At 45.8% G+C, this 17,910-nt stretch overlaps 1 protein-coding gene across 7 annotated transcripts in view; it reads left to right on the top strand.

The window, feature by feature from the left end:
* Positions 1-17,910, top strand: part of TNIK (TRAF2 and NCK interacting kinase) — a 139,109-nt gene that overhangs the window by 108,905 nt on the left and 12,294 nt on the right. For 5 of the 7 annotated variants that reach the window (XM_090147713.1, XM_031614611.2, XM_031614613.2 and 2 more), the window contains 6 exons: positions 1,306-1,545; positions 3,830-3,936; positions 6,612-6,775; positions 8,043-8,140; positions 13,184-13,368; positions 16,721-16,847. In XM_090147713.1, coding sequence (XP_090003839.1) covers positions 1,306-1,545; positions 3,830-3,936; positions 6,612-6,775; positions 8,043-8,140; positions 13,184-13,368; positions 16,721-16,847 — 921 coding nt within the window. Of the gene's footprint in view, positions 1-1,305; positions 1,546-3,829; positions 3,937-6,611; positions 6,776-8,042; positions 8,141-8,861; positions 8,886-12,093; positions 12,103-13,183; positions 13,369-16,720; positions 16,848-17,910 lie in introns of all 7 variants that reach the window. The other 2 variants (XM_090147714.1, XM_031614614.2) reach the window with 2 other exon arrangements.

Here is a 17,910-nt window from a genome sequence, read left to right as displayed (position 1 = left end):
CCCTGCAGATGTGCAGACTTGAGCAGGCTCGTTTCAGAGAGTACAGAGCCTTCCCTCCACATGCAGGTGGGCTTTCTATGGGAAAATGTGGAAATAAAGGGCCATCTACGTATAGTATGTGCTCCTGTAAGTCAGCAGTACAGCAGTGACTTCAAACAAAACACATGCTGGAAAGCCCTTAAATGGAAGGCTCTTTCTTCTCCAATGAATATGCATTCTGTATGCATCGTAGACATTGGGAAGTGGGTAAAACTCTACTTTGCAGACTTCTCAGTAATGTCTCTGATTAACCAAACATTTCCTAATTTCAAGCCTGGAAATATTTTTCAGTGATTTTTTTCGTGACCAATATTGTCAACAGCTATAAAGGCTTTTGTTTGACAATAAAATAGCAGTGAAAAAGCTGCTTGAAACTCAGAAATCCATGTAAATATGTGTGTCTGTACACATGTGCATGCATGTCCATGCATAAATAGGCATGTATGTAAAAATGTCACGCTTACCCTGAAATACTAATTACAAATCTGCTGTAGCAAGGAAAAGGTCATTGTAGATATCACAGGGTTCTGGAAAGAAGCTCTGATTTCATAAACTCAAATGCTGTGAATGTTTCTGATTTTCCAAACCAGATGTCAGCATTCCTTTCATTCACTCATAAGCCTTAGATCTGTAGACCTGATCTAAGGGATGGGATTTGTAGCCTTATAGAAACTCATGCCTCAAGATTTATTTTTAAGCCATTTATGCCTTGGAATTCCTGAAGCTTTTTTTTTTTTTTTGGTAACTATTATTTACTATTGTTTCTCTTTTTTTAATTATTATTCTTAATAAGGAAATTCCATGCCAAACATCATTAGCACATCATTAGGTAACCCTAGAGTTACCAGGTGTAGGAGCTTGACATTGGGCTTGTGGTAGGTGTAGCCCAAGGCGTGCATGGCCTTGTTTCATGTGTGTGAGCTGCCCGGGACACCCTGCCTGCACTCCTTCAGTTGCTGCTGTGAGTAAATGCCTCATGGCAGTGCCTGTGCAGAGCTGAGACGTGGCTCTGACTGCGGCATTTCCCCATTTCCAAATGCTGAGCATGATTTTTACCCGTTCTTGCATTGAAGTGATGTAAGTCAGAAGTTCCTGAAACCAAGGCAGTGCTGATCTCAAACCAAGGGGGCTTTTTTAGTGCATCCAAAGTGCTAATCAATTTTAATTTTTTTTTTTCTAAAAATCGCATTTTTGATTTTTCTCTTTTCGATCCGCTTTTTTTTTTTCCATTTTGTACTGATAGTTCTGTTTTGACTTGGTGCTTAGATTCCACATCTGGTCACTGTGAAATCCCAAGGAAGCTCCTTGTCTGGGTCTCAGTCACTGCATGAACAGCCTGCAAAGGGGATGGCTGGGTTTCAGGAGGCTCTGACGGTGACCTCTCACCGCACTGAGATGCCAAGGCAGAACTCGGACCCCACCTCAGAAAACCCTCCTCTGCCCCCTCGCATTGAAAAGTTTGACCGAAGTTCTTGGTTACGGCAGGAGGAAGACATTCCACCAAAGGTAACACTATTGCTCCTCGCTTTCAGCACATCAAAGAGGCCATCCCAGAGCTGGTCCCTGCAGGACTGGGCTGACACCAGTCCTCTTTGCCAGCCAGTGGAGCTGTGCTTCGGCGCTGTGCTCAGCACCTCTGGCCAATCTCACCCCTGTGGGTCTGCAGCAAGGATTGACCCTGCAGATTTTGCATGAGCTGCAGAGACACTGGGAGCTGCTTTTGGGTGCACGCACAGCACTGCAAAATAGCATTGCCCTCCAGCAATTCAGTAAAACGGTTCAGCAAAGAAAGTTCTCGAGCCCGGACCAAGGCCAAAACAAATCAATTTCTCCTTGCCCTAGGAAAAAAAAAAAAACAACCGTCTGTTTAAATAGAATTATAGGATCATAAAATTTGTCGTGCTCAATAAGAAGGGTCCTTTTGGTCCAGCATCATGCCGCCTGTTGCAATCAATATTTGATGGAAGACTTGTAAGGGCTCCAGCAGCTCTGTACCTTCATTGACATGATGGCAGTATCTGGCAGTACCTCTTTAATTAAGAGTCTTCTGGCTCAGTTTTTCAATTGCATTGTTTATACACCTTCATTTTGAATGAATTGCAACTTGGCAGTTAGAATACCCCTTGCAGTTAATCAGCTCTTAGCCTGGAGGATTTTTTGAGAGGAAAAAATTATTACAAATTGATAAGTGACGGTGAGGCAGATAGTATTTGTCTGTGATTGAGAGGCAGTTTTTCTGTATAGTAACAAGCAACTGGCTTCCATCAAAAGAACAGATACCAGGTAAGCCATTGTGCAAGAGATTTATGGCAGTGTGTTGTATGGTGGTAATACCATTCCTGTTTTGTGTACAAGCAAGGGATAAGGTGCATCAGTGCTGAGACAAAGGGAAAAGCAAGTCAACGGCTCCAGTTTTCTCATGCCTTCCTCCTCAGTAGTGCAGAAGGGTAACTAAGGTTTTTAACTGAGTTTTTAAAAGTCCTTTGCAGTTTGAGAGTGGCTAGATTGAAAACAGCAGCGTGTGGTGCTGCTTTCACCTTCAGACTTTTCAGAACAACGTCTCTTCTGATCACAGTAGTGCACTGCTGAGGGGGTTTATGGAAAGGGGTTGGTTTTGGACACCACGCAGTGTATCTGCACTGAGATGAGAAAGTAGGGACTGTGGAAAGGTCTCCAGGCTGAGTGGTATTTCACACTTGGGGCTGTCACATTGGCAGTCATACTCGCAAGAAGTCTGGCTTCACGTTTTACTGACTGAAACCACTTTGGTGTGTTTCTCACTGGGAACAAAAGGATTGCACGTGAGATGGGGCCGGCAGCCTCTGTGGTCCAGGGTCTTGTTTCTGCCAGTGTTTGTGACTGGATGCTTCAGAGGAAGGTAACAGAAGCTGCAGGGCCCTGACTGACAAATAACCTGTCCAGAGCAGAGGTGGCTTTCTAATGGGATGTGTTGTAGCTGGTTGTGCTGCAGCATGCAGAGCTCTCTTTCCCTAAGTCTTTTTAGCTTGTCTAACATAACTGTGTGTCTGTTATCCATAAAAATCCTTAATTCTTTTTGCTGAGCCCTTGGCCTTGCCTGTACCTGGTGAGTATTGCCGTGCCTCTCCTTGCTGGCCTCTAGCACCTGGGTGACTCCATGTGATGCCACAGTGATGTCCAAGCTCCCAGGTGTGGGGATTGGTGGCCTGGCCCACATGTCTGGGGTAGGAGCTGTACCAAACCTAGGCTGTGGTTGGGATTTCCAGAGGTTGTGTTTGCCATGAGCTGTCGTGCCTAAAGCGCCTGGCAGCCAGCAGGCTTGGCTTGGCAGAAGGGGCCATCTGGTTGGAGTGAGAGCCTTAGATGGCTCTGTTTGGACCTTTCTGCTACCAATCCTCATTTGTCCACCAGTCGACATTTTCTCCCTGCTGGCATGTGTTATATCTGAACTAGAGACTCTAAATTCCCTACTGCGAGTGCCAAAATGCTTAAGTCTGAATTTTACCTTCAAAGTGACTCCTGGGTTTTGTTAGGTGTAGACCGTCTCTATGTGCATGCATGCGTTCAGCCTCTGGAGAAGGCACTTACAGGGCTGCAGTGTGCTGCTCCTCAGCACTTCCCTGCTGGCTCAAGCTGTGCCTGGTCAGAGCTGAGAGCTTCATAGTTTATAATTGCTGTAAATACAGCACCGGTGGGAAATCAGATATAAATCAAGTCTTATGGAAATACTGAAGGCCAGTCTCTCGGATGTGTGAGCAGCAGCAGCCTGCCCTGGCCTTGGTTGGTGATGAATGTCTCCCTTCTTTCCCAGGTGCCTCAACGAACCACTTCCATATCCCCGGCGCTGGCGAGGAAGAACTCCCCAGGCAATGGCAGTGCCCTAGGACCCAGGTTGGGGTCCCAGCCCATCCGGGCAAGGTACGGTCAGCACCGTGTGACAGACAGTGGTGATCCTGTGCTGGTTTTTCCTGCAGTCACCTGGCCGAGAGCCCAGGCAGATCCCCCTGGGCTGGTAGGATGCCTGCATCCTTGCTGGGCTTCAGCTTCCTTTGGCCAGCTAGCAGAAAACAGGAGTTTTGCAATGTTTTTGTTGTAGCTGTGGTGAGCTAGGTTTGCATCAGTGTTTTGTGTTAAAAGCTGTGTGTGTGTAAGATTCCCATGGGTTTTTCTTCCTTTTAGCTAACCATAGGATGTTCTTAGGCATTGCAGGATTTGTAGCTGGATGCTACAAAAAGTCTATTGCTTTGAAGTCTGACGGGAATTTGACCATTCTCTTGAGTTGAAGATTTGGGCTGTCCAGATATCACTTCTTGCCTACAAAGGAGTCCATGTACTTGTAAGCCAGTGGGGAGTTCACAATAATACATACCATAAATTTCCTACTCGTAGCTTTTTACAAGTAATGACTGAGGAATGTGACCAAGGAACGGGCACTAATACTTTTTGTTGAGTGCTGGACCTTCTGCCATAGGTCAAGGAATAAATTCCATTTGGCTTTCTGGGAGTAGGATCTTTTCCCACCTCCCATGCCCATGACATGGAAATGTCACTGAGAAGGACAGAGAGGACTCTGAAGCTTCTTCCCCACTTCCTCTTACCACATTTAGCTCAGGTACGTTGTGGAGTACATTCTTGGAGGGTCACTCTCCCAGCACTGAGGAAGGATAGGGAGATCCATGGCAGAGCCATCCCGAACATGTTTAATGAGCAGAGAGGTTAACAGGCTCTTCTCAGAATGGGACTGAAAAAACATAGCTTAGTCACGGAAAAACTTGGCTCTGATTAGCAGAGCATTGTGGGCAGATCTGTAAACCTTGAACAGGATAAGTGTGTTGTATGTAGCCTTGCATGATAGAACTCAAAGCCTGCATTGTGTATCAGCAAGTCTGCCAGCAGCAGCGTCAAGTAGCTTGCAGGGATAGCAGAAGGAGAAAGTATCTTTTTTGTTCTATTCTTAAATTAAAAAACATTCATATCATGGATATTCATGTTTATTGCTCAAGGCTGAAGCATTTTGTTTTCCTGAGAACGTTGTTCTTTTAATAAGCTGCCTGAAGGACAGCATAAAATCTGGTGTTATGTTGGATTGAGTAGTGCTATTATGTGATGGCATTGAAGGGAAAAATAAGTTTGAGACTGCAGAAGTCAAGCTGAAGGTCACCTCATGTGCCCACAGTCCTCCCACCCCAGTCCTGGTGGGTGCAGGTAATACATTGATTGCCAAAGTTTGCAAGTTCATCTCATGAGTTAATTGAGCTGAGGATATGCCAGCTGTACAGCATGAGCTGGAAGACATCAGTTTGATGAAAATTGAAAGTGATTAGGATGCTGCCCTGTCCATTAAACTAAGTGTTCAGTGAAATGATTTCACATTTCATTTCTCTCGCAGTAAAGTACCATTTCTCTAATTTTCCTTTCTAAACACCTCTTCTGTTTGCTCTTAATTCCTTAATTACCTTCCTACGTAAATGCTGTAAAAATATGCTTTCTGTTCTTTGTTACCCTGTTGCAACAACTGGGGGGCATTTCCAGACACAGAGGGATATGCTCTTGCTCTGCTCACTATAATGCATGCCTGTGTGGATACAAAATGACAGGCAGTGATTTTATATACTGTTCATGCTAAACAGCGTCCAAATGATTCTGCCAGCAACCCAGTGATGGCTTTGTACAGTCCGTCCATTTTGCACCATTCTGGTCATTCTCTGAAAGCTCTGAGTGATGCAGTGTGCACACACTGCGTGCTTTGTTCTTCATGTTCTGAGCTCTGAGTGCAGCTGCATTGCACAGCATGGCATCAGTACAGTGGGATTTGTATGTCCACGAGGTCCTAAGTGAACTCAGTGAAGAAAATTTTTCTGTACGTTTTTAACTTTGAATAATAAGAACATTTAACAGAAATATTACATAAAAACGAATTCCATAACTCTGCACAAGCGTGTCAACTCAGTGCCAAATAAGAGTTAAGTTTCCTAAAGGCTTCTGATACCATGAGAGATCTTAGTCACTGTGTGTCAAGGAGGCATTTTCTTCAAGACTTCTGTATGTGCACAGGGGGAAAAGAAATCAAGGAAGAAAGTGCTTGAAGTGGGTAACTTGTGCAAGTGTGAGGTGAAGCCATCAAACTCCTGAAGTGTGCGTAAGTGGCAAAAGTGATCTGCAGCCTTGTTGCAAATTTGAGATACTTGCTTCAGAAAAAAATAGCTGTCTAGCAGCCATTTGCAAATTCCTGCTTTTATTTTGGATATTGGTAGTTAATTCAGGTAGCTCCAGCATTGCACTTGTATGGGCCTAAGAGGAGTTTGAAGCAAAGCAGCTTTGAATTTTTGATGAGAATATAAAACTGCTCTAGATGTTTGTTTCTTTGGTTGTGATTGAGCTCTGTAGAGGTGTTGGGTCCCTTGTTCTGCTGTCTCTCAAGCTGCCATGGATTTCAGTAGGGCTTACAGGATCAGTAGTTGCACAAGAGAAGACTTCATCCCTGTCTTCTCCAGCAGAAAAACTATCTTCTGACCATGCAACTGCCTGGCAGCTGGGGACGGCCCCGAAGCCCCTGTGGCCTCCCTGATGCAGTCGTGTTTGTGCTCCCACAGCAATCCAGACCTGAGGAGGACGGAGCCCATCATTGAGAGCCCTCTGCAGAGGACCAGCAGTGGCAGCTCCTCCAGCTCCAGCACACCCAGCTCACAGCCCAGCTCCCAGGGCGGCTCCCAGCCGGGCTCCCAGGCTGGCTCCAGCGAGCGCAACAGAGTCAGAGGTGAGGTGGCTTTTTTGTCAGCTGTCCCTTAGAAGAATCAAAGGATTCCTCATTTCTGATGTACTTCTTTGACTAACTTGTAAACAGAGATGCCAGCACTGCTTTCTGCCTGGACGCTGCCGAAGGCACTGCTGCATGCTGATGGCAGCACGGTGCTGCCTTGCTCTACCAAAGTACTGCATTGATGATTAATTGGTGTAAAAGGAGACAACGTTTGTGCTGTAGGATGAAAAAAAAAAGAGTTCTGGTTTTCTTTCTTCACCGACCCAAGTTCACATCACGCCAGTTTCTTGGGAATGCATTTCCACATTGCATGGGTGTCTTTGGTTTTGATCTTCATCTTCTTGCAAAGAGTGAGGTGGGAGCAGAGGAATAAATCAGCCTGGAAGCTGCTTTCCCTAAAATGCTTTCAGAAGGGAACTGTGTTTACACTGGGTTTTATTTTTCTAGTTGAATTGTTTCCTATCATTCTTAAAGATCTGCTCTCCCATTTAATCTCACTAGGAGTTGCTACAGCACAGACAGCCCATTTATCTACATTTTTGTCACAGCTCTGGAGTATAAATCCACAGAACTGAGGCGCATTAGAACAAATGTTGCATCCATGCTTTGAATTTTTTATGACCTGACTGTAAGATGACATATCTTTCGTTGAAATAATCACTTCTTTAGATAGTCAGTAAAAGTAATTTATCACTGATTGTCCTTTTCTGTTTGTTTTAGTTTTTGCTAATGAGGAATCCTGTGACGAATAATATCCTAGCAGTGTCAGGTGCTGCAGAGCTTTTAATTTATCACATGCCTTGTTTTTTGCGGAGTGAATTTGTTTCTTTGGTAGCAAGAAGAAAGGCAGCAGTGCTGAGAGCAGGCTGTGCATGGAGCCTGAGCTGGGCTTTAATTCTGTTGCTGGGTGGAAGGAGACTTAATGCAGCAACAGCCAGACAGAGAGGAGCAGGGGGATTTTTTGAGACAACAGAAGCAAGACAGGGAGACTTCATTAGCTGAGTAGAAAGTGCCCATTAGCAGGAGATCCAGGCTTGAGATGTCCTTCTCTAGTTTTACCATGGTTTTCCTGCTCGTAACAGGCAGTAGCTCAGGAGGGGCTGCAGTGCCTTTGTGCAGGCAGGAGGATGATGAAGCTCCCCTGCGCCCACCATTGCACAGGGCTGGGAGCAGCGTGTGCAGCAGGCGGTGCCCCGGGCAGCGTGCACTTTGCATCCCTGTCAGAGTTTTAGTTTCCCTCTCTCTTTGCTTCTGTTTTGCCCAGGAAACGTCAAACCCGAAGGCTCACCCGTGCTCTCCCACGAGCCTCCTAAGATCAAGCAGGAAGACAACCGAGATGTGACGCGACCAAGCCGACCCGCTGTGAGTCTTAACTTATTCCCTGCAGGAATGTTGCCAGTCGGATGGGCCGGGTGTCCGGCCAGTGCAGTAGTGCAGCTGTGGGAACCCCAAAAAAGAGGCTAATACCACTGCTTCTCCAGCTGAGAGACTCGAAAGCGGCGGTATGGCAAGAGCCTGTGGGAGATTGGAATGCTTTAAGAGAGTGCATGAGTTTGATCAGGAACCCAAGTCTAGGGGAAAGCTCTTAAGCCTGTGTTTTCAAACTAAGCAGATGCTTAAGCGCTTTGCTAGATTGGGCCCAGTGTCTGCCTCTGGCACACTGTTGTGTTCCGTACTGCATGGTGCCCCGCAGCGGCCCAAGGGATGCTCCTGCTCAGGAAGGCTGAGCGAGCGGCCCTGACAGCCTTCACAGCTCAAAAACCAGCTGGGTACTGCTTTTGTACACTCCTGTGTCATTACTGCTAGCAAAGGCCCAGCAAAATCTCATCCAGAGTGTTTCTTTTTGGTTTCATGTTGTTGACGCTTGTATTTTAAAACTTCAGAGTCAGCCTAATAACAAAATGAATTTCTACTGCTTCTCTTATAATATGTATTAATGTTTTGCTGATGTTGTTCTTTCTTTACACTCCACAGCGTTGAGCTAACAATTCTAATTTTATTTCTAACCTGCTTGCCCTTCCTCTGGCTTTTTCCTGTCCCGATCTGTTTCCTCTGATGCTGATTAATCTTCCCTTACTCACAGAGCTATAAGAAAGCTATAGATGAGGTTAGTGATATCTTTTCTCAGCGGGTCATGCCAATGCGAGGTTGCCTAGCTAGCGCTTAATATCAAACCGGGTTTTCTTGGTGCTGCCATTCAAAAAGGTGATAATCCCATGTGTTGGGTCAGGTTGGAGATGGTGGGCACAGCGAGCCTGCCTGCGGGAGGGGATGGAGCTGTCAGTGCATCCTGCCTGCCCACAGGCTGTGCGGAACCCACTGGCAGATGGTGTGAGTGGAGACCAGGTCTGTGTGAACCTTCATGCTCTCAGCAGCTCCTACTGCCATTTGTCTGCATTTCTATAGAGACCAAGAACAGAGTTTTCTTGTGTCAGTGGAGGGGATCCGGACAGACTGAGCCACACATCAGATTCTGCTCCCAGCTACAGCCCGCCGGAGCCTGCTGAGTTCAGTGGGCAGATAGAGCTGTCTTTGAAATGCAATTTAGGCCCAATTCAAGCGAAGGCACTTGGCAAGTAGAGGAAAACAGAGCAGTGAATCTGGTGAATAATTCACCGTTACAAACCAGACCATCAGCTGCATTGAGGGAGTGAGGGAGCTGTCGTGGTTTGTACTGGCTGGGAGTCTCACCCTGCAGTGCATGTGGGACACAGCCATCACCAGCCCATGAGACTGGTTTGGGATACTTTCTTTATTCTTCCTACATTGAGGTTTTCTTCTGAGTGTTTAGAAAAAACAGAAGGTGGAGGGAAGGGAAGAGGGAAGGAAAGAGAGTGTTCAGATTGTGAGACAGTGATGCCCTGTTAAAAGAGCAGGTCATTACTAGCAGCTCCATCATATAAAGCGAGAGCCAGATCCTGCTCCGTGCTGAGCATCACTAGCAAGGTGGTTTGAATGTGGTCTGCCTTGTGTGGATGGCAAGCTGATAGAAAAATAATACAAAAGGAGGAGAGCATGCTGGCTAGTCAACTTGTTCTTCTGGATAAAAAATGAGCAATGCTTCATGTTTAATGAGGTGCTTTCTTGAGAAAAAAGCACGTCAGTCAGTGTGAGGAAGGCAGCATGTATGCTAAATTCAAGTTAAACGAGCTGTGTGATTTTGGAAACCAATCTGACTTGATTCCAGCAAATATTAAATCTAAAGACATCTTTGCAATTAGTAATTAAAGAGCACTGATACTGCTAACTTAACATATTGTGCCACCTTCAATAATAACATTTCAAACAGATGTGGAGCTACAGAACACGTTATTTCTAATTGTCAGATGCTTTTTGGTCCAAGAGCAACTCGAAGAAGCCATTTAATCCTACAAAATGCTCATTATCTAGAGAACATGATAGCATCAAAGAACTAACCATCCTGAGGCAAAGCTCTAACTGGGAACTATGAGTTATCTGACGGTATTGTCTGGGGCTATTGTTGCTATTAGAGCTTCCAAATTAGTTATTAAGAACTAATTAAGCTGATTTTAAAAATATTTGGCTCTCTCCTAATGATGACCAAAGAGTATGTCCGTTTGTCAGCCTGACAGAAAGGTTTCAGCACACCCTGGCTTTTCAGCCTTGCAGAGGTGGTGAGCTTGGTTTGGGACACTGCACTTGTGTTGTGGTGCTGCTGAGTGCAACCCTTACTCTGAGCAATCCCACCCTGTTTGGTGATAAGGTCTGCGCTGGGAGGAGGCACCTGGAGGACATCAGGCTCTGTGTGCAGCCTGGGGTGCCCCACAGCTGGATTTGGGGTGCACCACCAAGCTGGCTAGGCACTGCCCTTGTGCAGGCAGGGAGCTGCCTCTGTGCACACTGAGCAGTGGGAGGTGCAAAGAAGCAGTTTGCATGGTCCATCCATCTGATAGGGCAGGGCTTAGTGTTGCTCCCACAACGCAGCAGATCCGATTGCAATTTTAAGAGGCTCTTATGCACTCTTCTCTTAAAGTCCATTCCAAAGTGGAAAAAGCTTTAATCCAGAGCAAAGGAAAGTGCTCAACAAAGGGCATACTTTGTACTCTCAACAGAGAGCGTTGTTAAGCCGTTGAAATTTTCACTGAAACAATAATGTCATAGAAGCTGCTACAGCCTTAATTAAAGTAATTAGTTGTCATGACTGCAGATTTGACTGTATTTCAATTCCTAACATATTGGCATCAAAAATAAACTCTTTAAATACCACGTTTCCCTTTAATCATGATAAAGAGCCTTTCCTTTAAGTTACAGAGAGCATTTGGATTTGCAGGATATATAACACCCGTTATGGGTATCTGCTGCATAGGTTGATCCTAATTTCTGTCATTAGCTTTTTTCGTGTCCTGATATCTGTGGGTGTGATGCAGAGCTCTCTGTTGTCCCAGGGGGTCTTCCTCTATGTCAGTGGGCTTTGAAGCACACCTTTAATCCTAGTTATCAACCAGCACCACACACTTTAGTGTGGACTGAATTTCTGAGAAGTTTCTCATAGATAAAATGAGGCATTTTAGTAATACGTTTGCACAGAAGGTGCCCATTCCTCCTCACTTTTCTTCTCTTGCCATGTGGAAAACACTTCAGTGCTGGAGAGAGAGAGCAAGCCAGGCTTGGTATGGCCAGCACAACAGCAAAGATGTTCTCACACATGGCCAGAACCCAGTCAGGGTTCCAGTCATGGTGTCCCAGTCATGGGTGCTCAGGGCAGGGCACAACTGGGAGCAGAATGCAGGGGTGCGGCCCGCTGTCCCACCACCACCAAAGGTGGGCACCTCCTCTGGTGCTCCATCACCAGTGTCAGGGTTTGGTTCTGAGAGCTGCTCTTTGCCCCAGACCCAATTCAGGGGGGCTGGAGAGCAAGTCTAAATGTCAGTAAAGCATTTTGTCTGATGTATATAGAACGGGGGATAAATGATTGCTCCACTTGAAGCTACGAGTGCTTCACTTTGGGGTCTGATGGCACAGCAGAGCTTGTTATGTCCTTAATAATGGCCAAGTACAAATTGCTTGCAAAATATGATTAAAAACAAACTGGGTTTCCATCTCAGCCATAGAAGCTTTTCATCGTCCTCTCCACGTGTCGACGGGATAGATTTTAAGAGCTCCCTTTGCAACCGTAATTAATATTGCTGTAGTCGCCCAGCTGGAACGGTAAACTGGAAATGTGTGGCGCGCAGTAACGAGAGAATGTGGCCATAAAACGATTGTGGAATTTAGTATTTTTCAATGAGTTTCTTTCTCCCTAATCCTTTATCTCTGACCGAATGCACTGATGGCTACCTCGGTCACTAATATAGGGAGAAATGGTAAGACTGACAGTCGCGATGCTTTGTTCGTCATGTGCATGTTTTGTGCAACAGAGTACTCTAACCCATTCTAATTAGAGCTCTCATGCTTTTTTGCCCTACTGCTTCCCCCTGCATTGCTATAAAAGCATGTAAGATAACAAAAAGTCTATTTTCTACACGGTGCCTGCAATGTTCCTTGTTTTTAAATAGCGGTGTCTATTTGATATGACTGTCGGGTCTGAGGCCTCATCAAAGTCATGGTAAACTGAAAAATTACTGCTAGGTTTTGGGACTGCTCCCATCTTTTTCTCGTTTCAAGGCTTTTTTTCCCCTAGCTTGTAGGCTGTCACATCTCACATAAAGTGCTTAATGGTTCCCGCTGAGGAATTTTTTGTTTTATTTTTTTCTTTGAACGATTGCATTTATTCTTTTTTTTTATTATTTTTTTGGTCGTGTGGCTGACTCAGAGCAGTGACTCAGAAGTCTGGCTGCACAGGGCGCTGCGCTGAGCCGGGCACCTCCCCTGGGCGCCCCGCACCGCGGCTCGCAGCCGCCTGGCAGCCCAGACTCCTCACTGAAGCAGCTCTTGACTTGGGGATTGCACCACTCCATGGAAGACGCTGTCATTGCTTCCTTCCCAAATGCATTTATTACAGAATAAATACAATTCTGGGCTCTCTTTGAGAAGTTTGAAGGAAGAGAAAACCCTGCAGGGGAAATTCTCCAAGCCAATCTTTGAAATGACGTTTTCCAGTTTACTATGATGGTGACTGAACATCACCTTTTCCAACAAATATGATTTTGTCGTGTATATACATATAAGTGTGTGTATCTATATGCACATACACGTTCCAAACAGAAAAAGAAGAGGTTGGCTATTGATTTTTCAGTGAGCATAAATCAGTTTTGTTTTGTTTAATAAATGCTACATGCTACAAACATTGTCTTTCGTTCGTCTCATGTTTGTAATGACTCTGTAAAGCTATTTCTCGTTGCTCGTGCTGTTAGCATTGGCTTTTGAAGAGATGTGTGTGACCTTCTTCTCACTTCAGACGTAATAGCTGTCGCTTTCCTGTTTTGTTGCCCCCATCCCCTTTAGGATCTGACGGCCTTAGCCAAAGAACTGAGGGAGCTGCGCATCGAAGAGACCAATCGCCCTCTGAAGAAGGTGACAGACTACTCTTCCTCCAGCGAGGAGTCGGAGAGCAGCGAAGAAGAGGAGGAAGATGGGGAAAATGAGACACACGATGGGACCGTGCCTGTCAGTGACATCCCAAGGCTTATGTAAGAAGCTCTTTGTTTTGGGGGAAACCGTAGCACTACAGCATGCCTTTCTCTGGAGGAGCAGTAGCTGTGGTATGGGGCATATCCAGAGCACACTGGTGTTCAGTGGCTGGCAGCATCATGGTTTCAGAGGGCAGTTTGCTCAGATGTGTCTTTTTCCTCATCTGAATTAGAGGTGTTTAATGTAGAAAACTGGATTTTCTAACTGCACATTCACTGAACTTGTATTCCAAGTTAATCCCAGGCCTGTTCCTGCCTGCAGACCTGTTTGATGCTCTGCCTGCTCTTCAGCCTGGTGTTGCTCCAGATCAAGCCATAATGAAGCACGGTATTTGGTAGCCTGACCAGTGCCATCTACTAGAGCTTGGATTATTAGCACATAATGTTCTGGGATTTTTGTCACTGATTTCTGTCGTTGGCTCAGTCCACGTGCAAGCTAAAATGCTGGAAGTAAAAAGTCAGCAGGCTATAATAGAGCATTTGTGTCCCTGTTATAGGTTGTCAGACACTTCTCCTTTTGAATATTTTGCTAGATGAACAAGGAGGGAAGCATAGCATCAACATACACAAGACACAACTGCCTTTGTGCAGACTGAATTCACTGAGGCTCCTCCACCAGTGTGTTGCTGTTCCAGGTCATGGCAGCAGGGGTTTGATTCCCTGCACTTCTGAATTCACAGCAGAGTGCTAGGAAGGCTTGAGGGACTGTAAGCATGTTAATAGATTAATTTTCATCTCTCCTGCTAAATGAAGTGGGTTACTAATCAATGGGAATGTACCATACTTCATCCCTTGAATGAACCAGGAGCAGCAGGGAGACATGAGGGATCCGTTTCATGTTCCTGGGTTGGAGCTTCCTTCCAGGAGAAGCAGAGAAGTCAGACTTGCGGAATTCATCAGAGAAAGGCAGGAGGGAATGAGATGCCATGAATATGCAGCAGTCAGGTGGGCAGTCACACATTCAGGAAGGGAGCTTAGGGCTGCATGCAGAAGAGTTTTATCAGAAGCGATTAAACTGTACTGCCAAGGTGTACAAAACACCTTGAGTTTGAACCCAAGGAACGAAAAAGCCCTCAAATGCTTTGCAGCTGGGTGTATGGGATAACAGAGGTGGCAGTGAGATGAGTGCCCCAAATCCATCCCAGCCCAGTGCTGTCAGCCCTGTCTCATCCACAAACATTCCCCAGGGGGTGTGCGTTGACATGCAAGCCCCTTGTGTCTGAACAGGGGCAGGTGTGCTCTTTGGCATGTGAGCTAGAGGTTAGCAGGAATCTGGGGGCTCAGCTGCACAGCTGTGTGTGGGGGGGAAAGAAAGCGGATGCTTGATTTTGCACTCATTTCTCAAAGGGAACGTTAACATGAGTTCAATCCAGATGTCGTTGGTTGTTTTTCTGTACAAGCTTTACTTTTCCTGTGTTTGCTATGTTTCATTAGATGGCTGGGAGAGATCATCTCATTTCCTGCTCTTTCTGAATGATCTCCATATAACCCATCTTTAATCCCTTCTCCACTTCCTTGAACATCCTTCTTGAGTACTTTGCTGCTCTTTATTCCAACATTATCCAGTCTCCCCTGATGCAGTTTAAGCCCGTTGCTTTCCTCTCTAGCATACAGGACGGAGTTTATTCCTTTCATCTCTGAAGATACCTTTTCTGTATTGAAGCCTGCGATGGTTCCCTCCAGCTCTCTCTTCTCTAGGCTATACCTGCCAGCTCTCACTCAAGTCCAGGGGTTTCTTGCAGGGTGACCTACAGAGTGCATGCTACTGAAATTTGGGAATTTGGGGCTACATGAACCTTCTATTCACTCACAGCATGGTCTCAAAATTGACACAGCCTCCTTTTCCTCAATTTTCTTTTTTCTGAAAGTGAAACAATCGTGTTATTTTCCCATTCTTTGGTGGCATTGAAGTGCAAAGGGTAGGAAGGAGGTGCAAACTGAAGTGCTGGGAAGCACTGTGTGCTGTTGTGTGATGTCTGGTGTTGCGTTGGGATGTGAGTGAAGATGTGCTAAAGAGTGCATTCATACTGATGGCAAACAACTGATGGTGTGTGTGGCTCTTAAATGCAAAGAAACTGGTGTGTCAGCAACACCTTCATACCAGCTGTCACAAGGCAATCCAGGAGCTTTGTCGTTTGCTTATGGTTGTATTTGAACTATATGTAATCTGCTCATCTGTTAGTAATGTAAAATCATAAGGTATGGTGGGAGTTCACTGCCTGTGACATTCACTCTGAGGTAATCCTAAAATTTTGCATGTTTGAGAGTAAATTTCCAGCACAAAAATAAACTCAGCTGCTCCCAGAATTCCATATCTGGAAGCTGGGCCCTGTGGAGGAGATTGATGATGTTTCTGCACAGAAGAGGTGCATTAAACAGCCCGTTAATCTCTCAAGTGGACTGATGTCAAACCCACACTGTGAATTGCTCCTCCAGACAATTTGTCTTAATGTTACTGCTAGAACCAACCTCTGATGGTTACAACAGAAAGCCAAGGCATGGCAGAGTGGGGTCACTGTGTCCTTACCATGAGCACATCTGCCCGGAGTCAGGCTTGGCCAGGTGTGGGTGGGCTGGAGGAGAGGTCCGGGTGCCTCACTCAGCATCAGCCACCGACAGGGAATGCTTTGCTGCAGTAATGAGGGAACCAAAGCCTTAATGCTTATCAGTGTCAGCTTGAGTGGCAGAGGCACCCTCATTAATGCTGGTGTATTGCCAGCTGCAAAGCAGCTTTCTGGAAGGAGCACCGCACCCAGGTCTGCCTGTCACTGCAAGATTTGTTCTTACTTCTCGAAATCTCATCTGAAAATGACAGGGTATGTTCCATGCCAGAGGTAACAGCCTCAGGATGATGCTCTCTTTCTCAGAGTTGGTCTTTTAACACAAGGGACCTGTAATTATTTTCTGCCTCCCTCTCTGATGCCTTCAGGGCTAAATCATGGGCTAGGGCTATGTCTTCACCTGAATAATGGTGGAAAGCTGTGAGGTAGAGCTGGGGTGTGTAACTCAGACCTGGTAACATGAAGCTTCTGGTCTGGTGTTTAAAGCAGGTGGCCAAAGTCCACCTCTGTTTGTGAGAGTGGTCCTGTGGTGGGTTGGGTACCCCCATGCACTGCTGAGTCGAGTTGACAGTAGTGGGAGTAATCCATCTTCCTGACCTGATGCTGTATTCCTGTATTTTTGACCACATCAATGATCTCTCCAGACATTTATGTGGCTGTGTTTTCTAATTTTTCTTCTTGTGCGATGGAAAGCCTTACCCTGTCTAGAAATAATCCTGAATCGAAAGATTTTTCATCTAGTTTAGCTAAGGAGGGTGTCTGTCACTAATGCTTTTCTGTTCTGTCCTCAGACCAACAGGAATTCCTGGAAGCAATGAGCCATACAACCTGGGAATGGTGACAACCCACGGTCTAGAGACTTCCCATGCAGATACGTTTAGCAATATTTCAAGGGAAGGGACTTTAATGGTGAGGGAGGTAAGTTGTAAAACAAAGATTTCCATGGAGCATCTTCAGGAGGTTTTGCCCATGTAAGCACAACAACTCACAGTGCTGTGTGTCCGGAACACAAAATGACTGAGTAAATTGTGCTCGTTAGTGCTCTCCTAATGCAATTTACACTCAGCAAATGTGACAAGTGCAGATGTTTCTCAGAACTACAAACAGCAGTGAATAGTAATGCTGGAGCACAGTGGGGTGAATGCTCACATAAACAACTCTACTGTAGTCCCAGAATAGCTCCAAGCAACAGAAGTTATCTTTGGTTTAGAGTGCTTTTTTGGAGTCAGGCCCGAAGCTCCCCCAGGGCTTTGCAAGCTTTACCACCATACAGCTGTTTGAGGCATTCAGGAGAGGTGGTGTTTTGGAGGCTTTGTGTGGGGCTGCAGGCAGCCAGTGCTGCTCAGGAGGATAGAGCCAGTTGGCTGGAAGACTGAGTGCAGCTTCCATCAAACCCAGACACTGCAGACACCGCTGCTGCTGCTGCTTTCCTACTCAGATATCTTGGCCCAGTGCCTTTGCCATATTCTCAGAGAGCAGATCTCCTTGTTGTCCCAGCCTTCCCAGCTCCCAGAAAGCAAAGTACTAACAAAGCAGCACAGCTAGGTCATTTCTCATCAGTGATACTGAAAAAAAGAGGCAGGAGAAGGTATGTCCAGTTGGTTGAGGAAGACCTTCCCCAGTATTTCTTCATTTTGTCCTGTAACAAGCTGGTGATGCCATTGGAAACACAGACAGGTAGCAGGTCATTACAAGAAAGAAAGGAAGGTTTCCAAAGAAGTTATAGAGCGTCTGTTGCAGGTTTATTGCTGTTCAGAAATGCACAGCTCACCTGATAATTCACAGTCATTTACCTGTTCCGAGCAGAAACCTCTGAAGCTTGGTCAGCCCTGTGCACATCCTTGTAGCAGCAACACTGAAGAGGCTGAGTAAGAAAAAACAAGAAAGGCATTTCTGAAATGAGCTTGGATTGCATTGCAGCCATTAATGTGCCAAACCAGTGAAGCAGTCAGCTAGACCAAGACTTACAGGAAGGTTTAAA

This window comes from Phasianus colchicus, chromosome 10 (genome assembly GCF_987193195.1).
Source record: "Phasianus colchicus chromosome 10, bPhaCol1.hap1.1, whole genome shotgun sequence".
Lineage (NCBI taxonomy): Eukaryota > Metazoa > Chordata > Aves > Galliformes > Phasianidae > Phasianus > Phasianus colchicus.
Note: the sequence above shows the minus strand (reverse complement) of the source record. Positions and strands in the feature narration are given on the sequence as shown.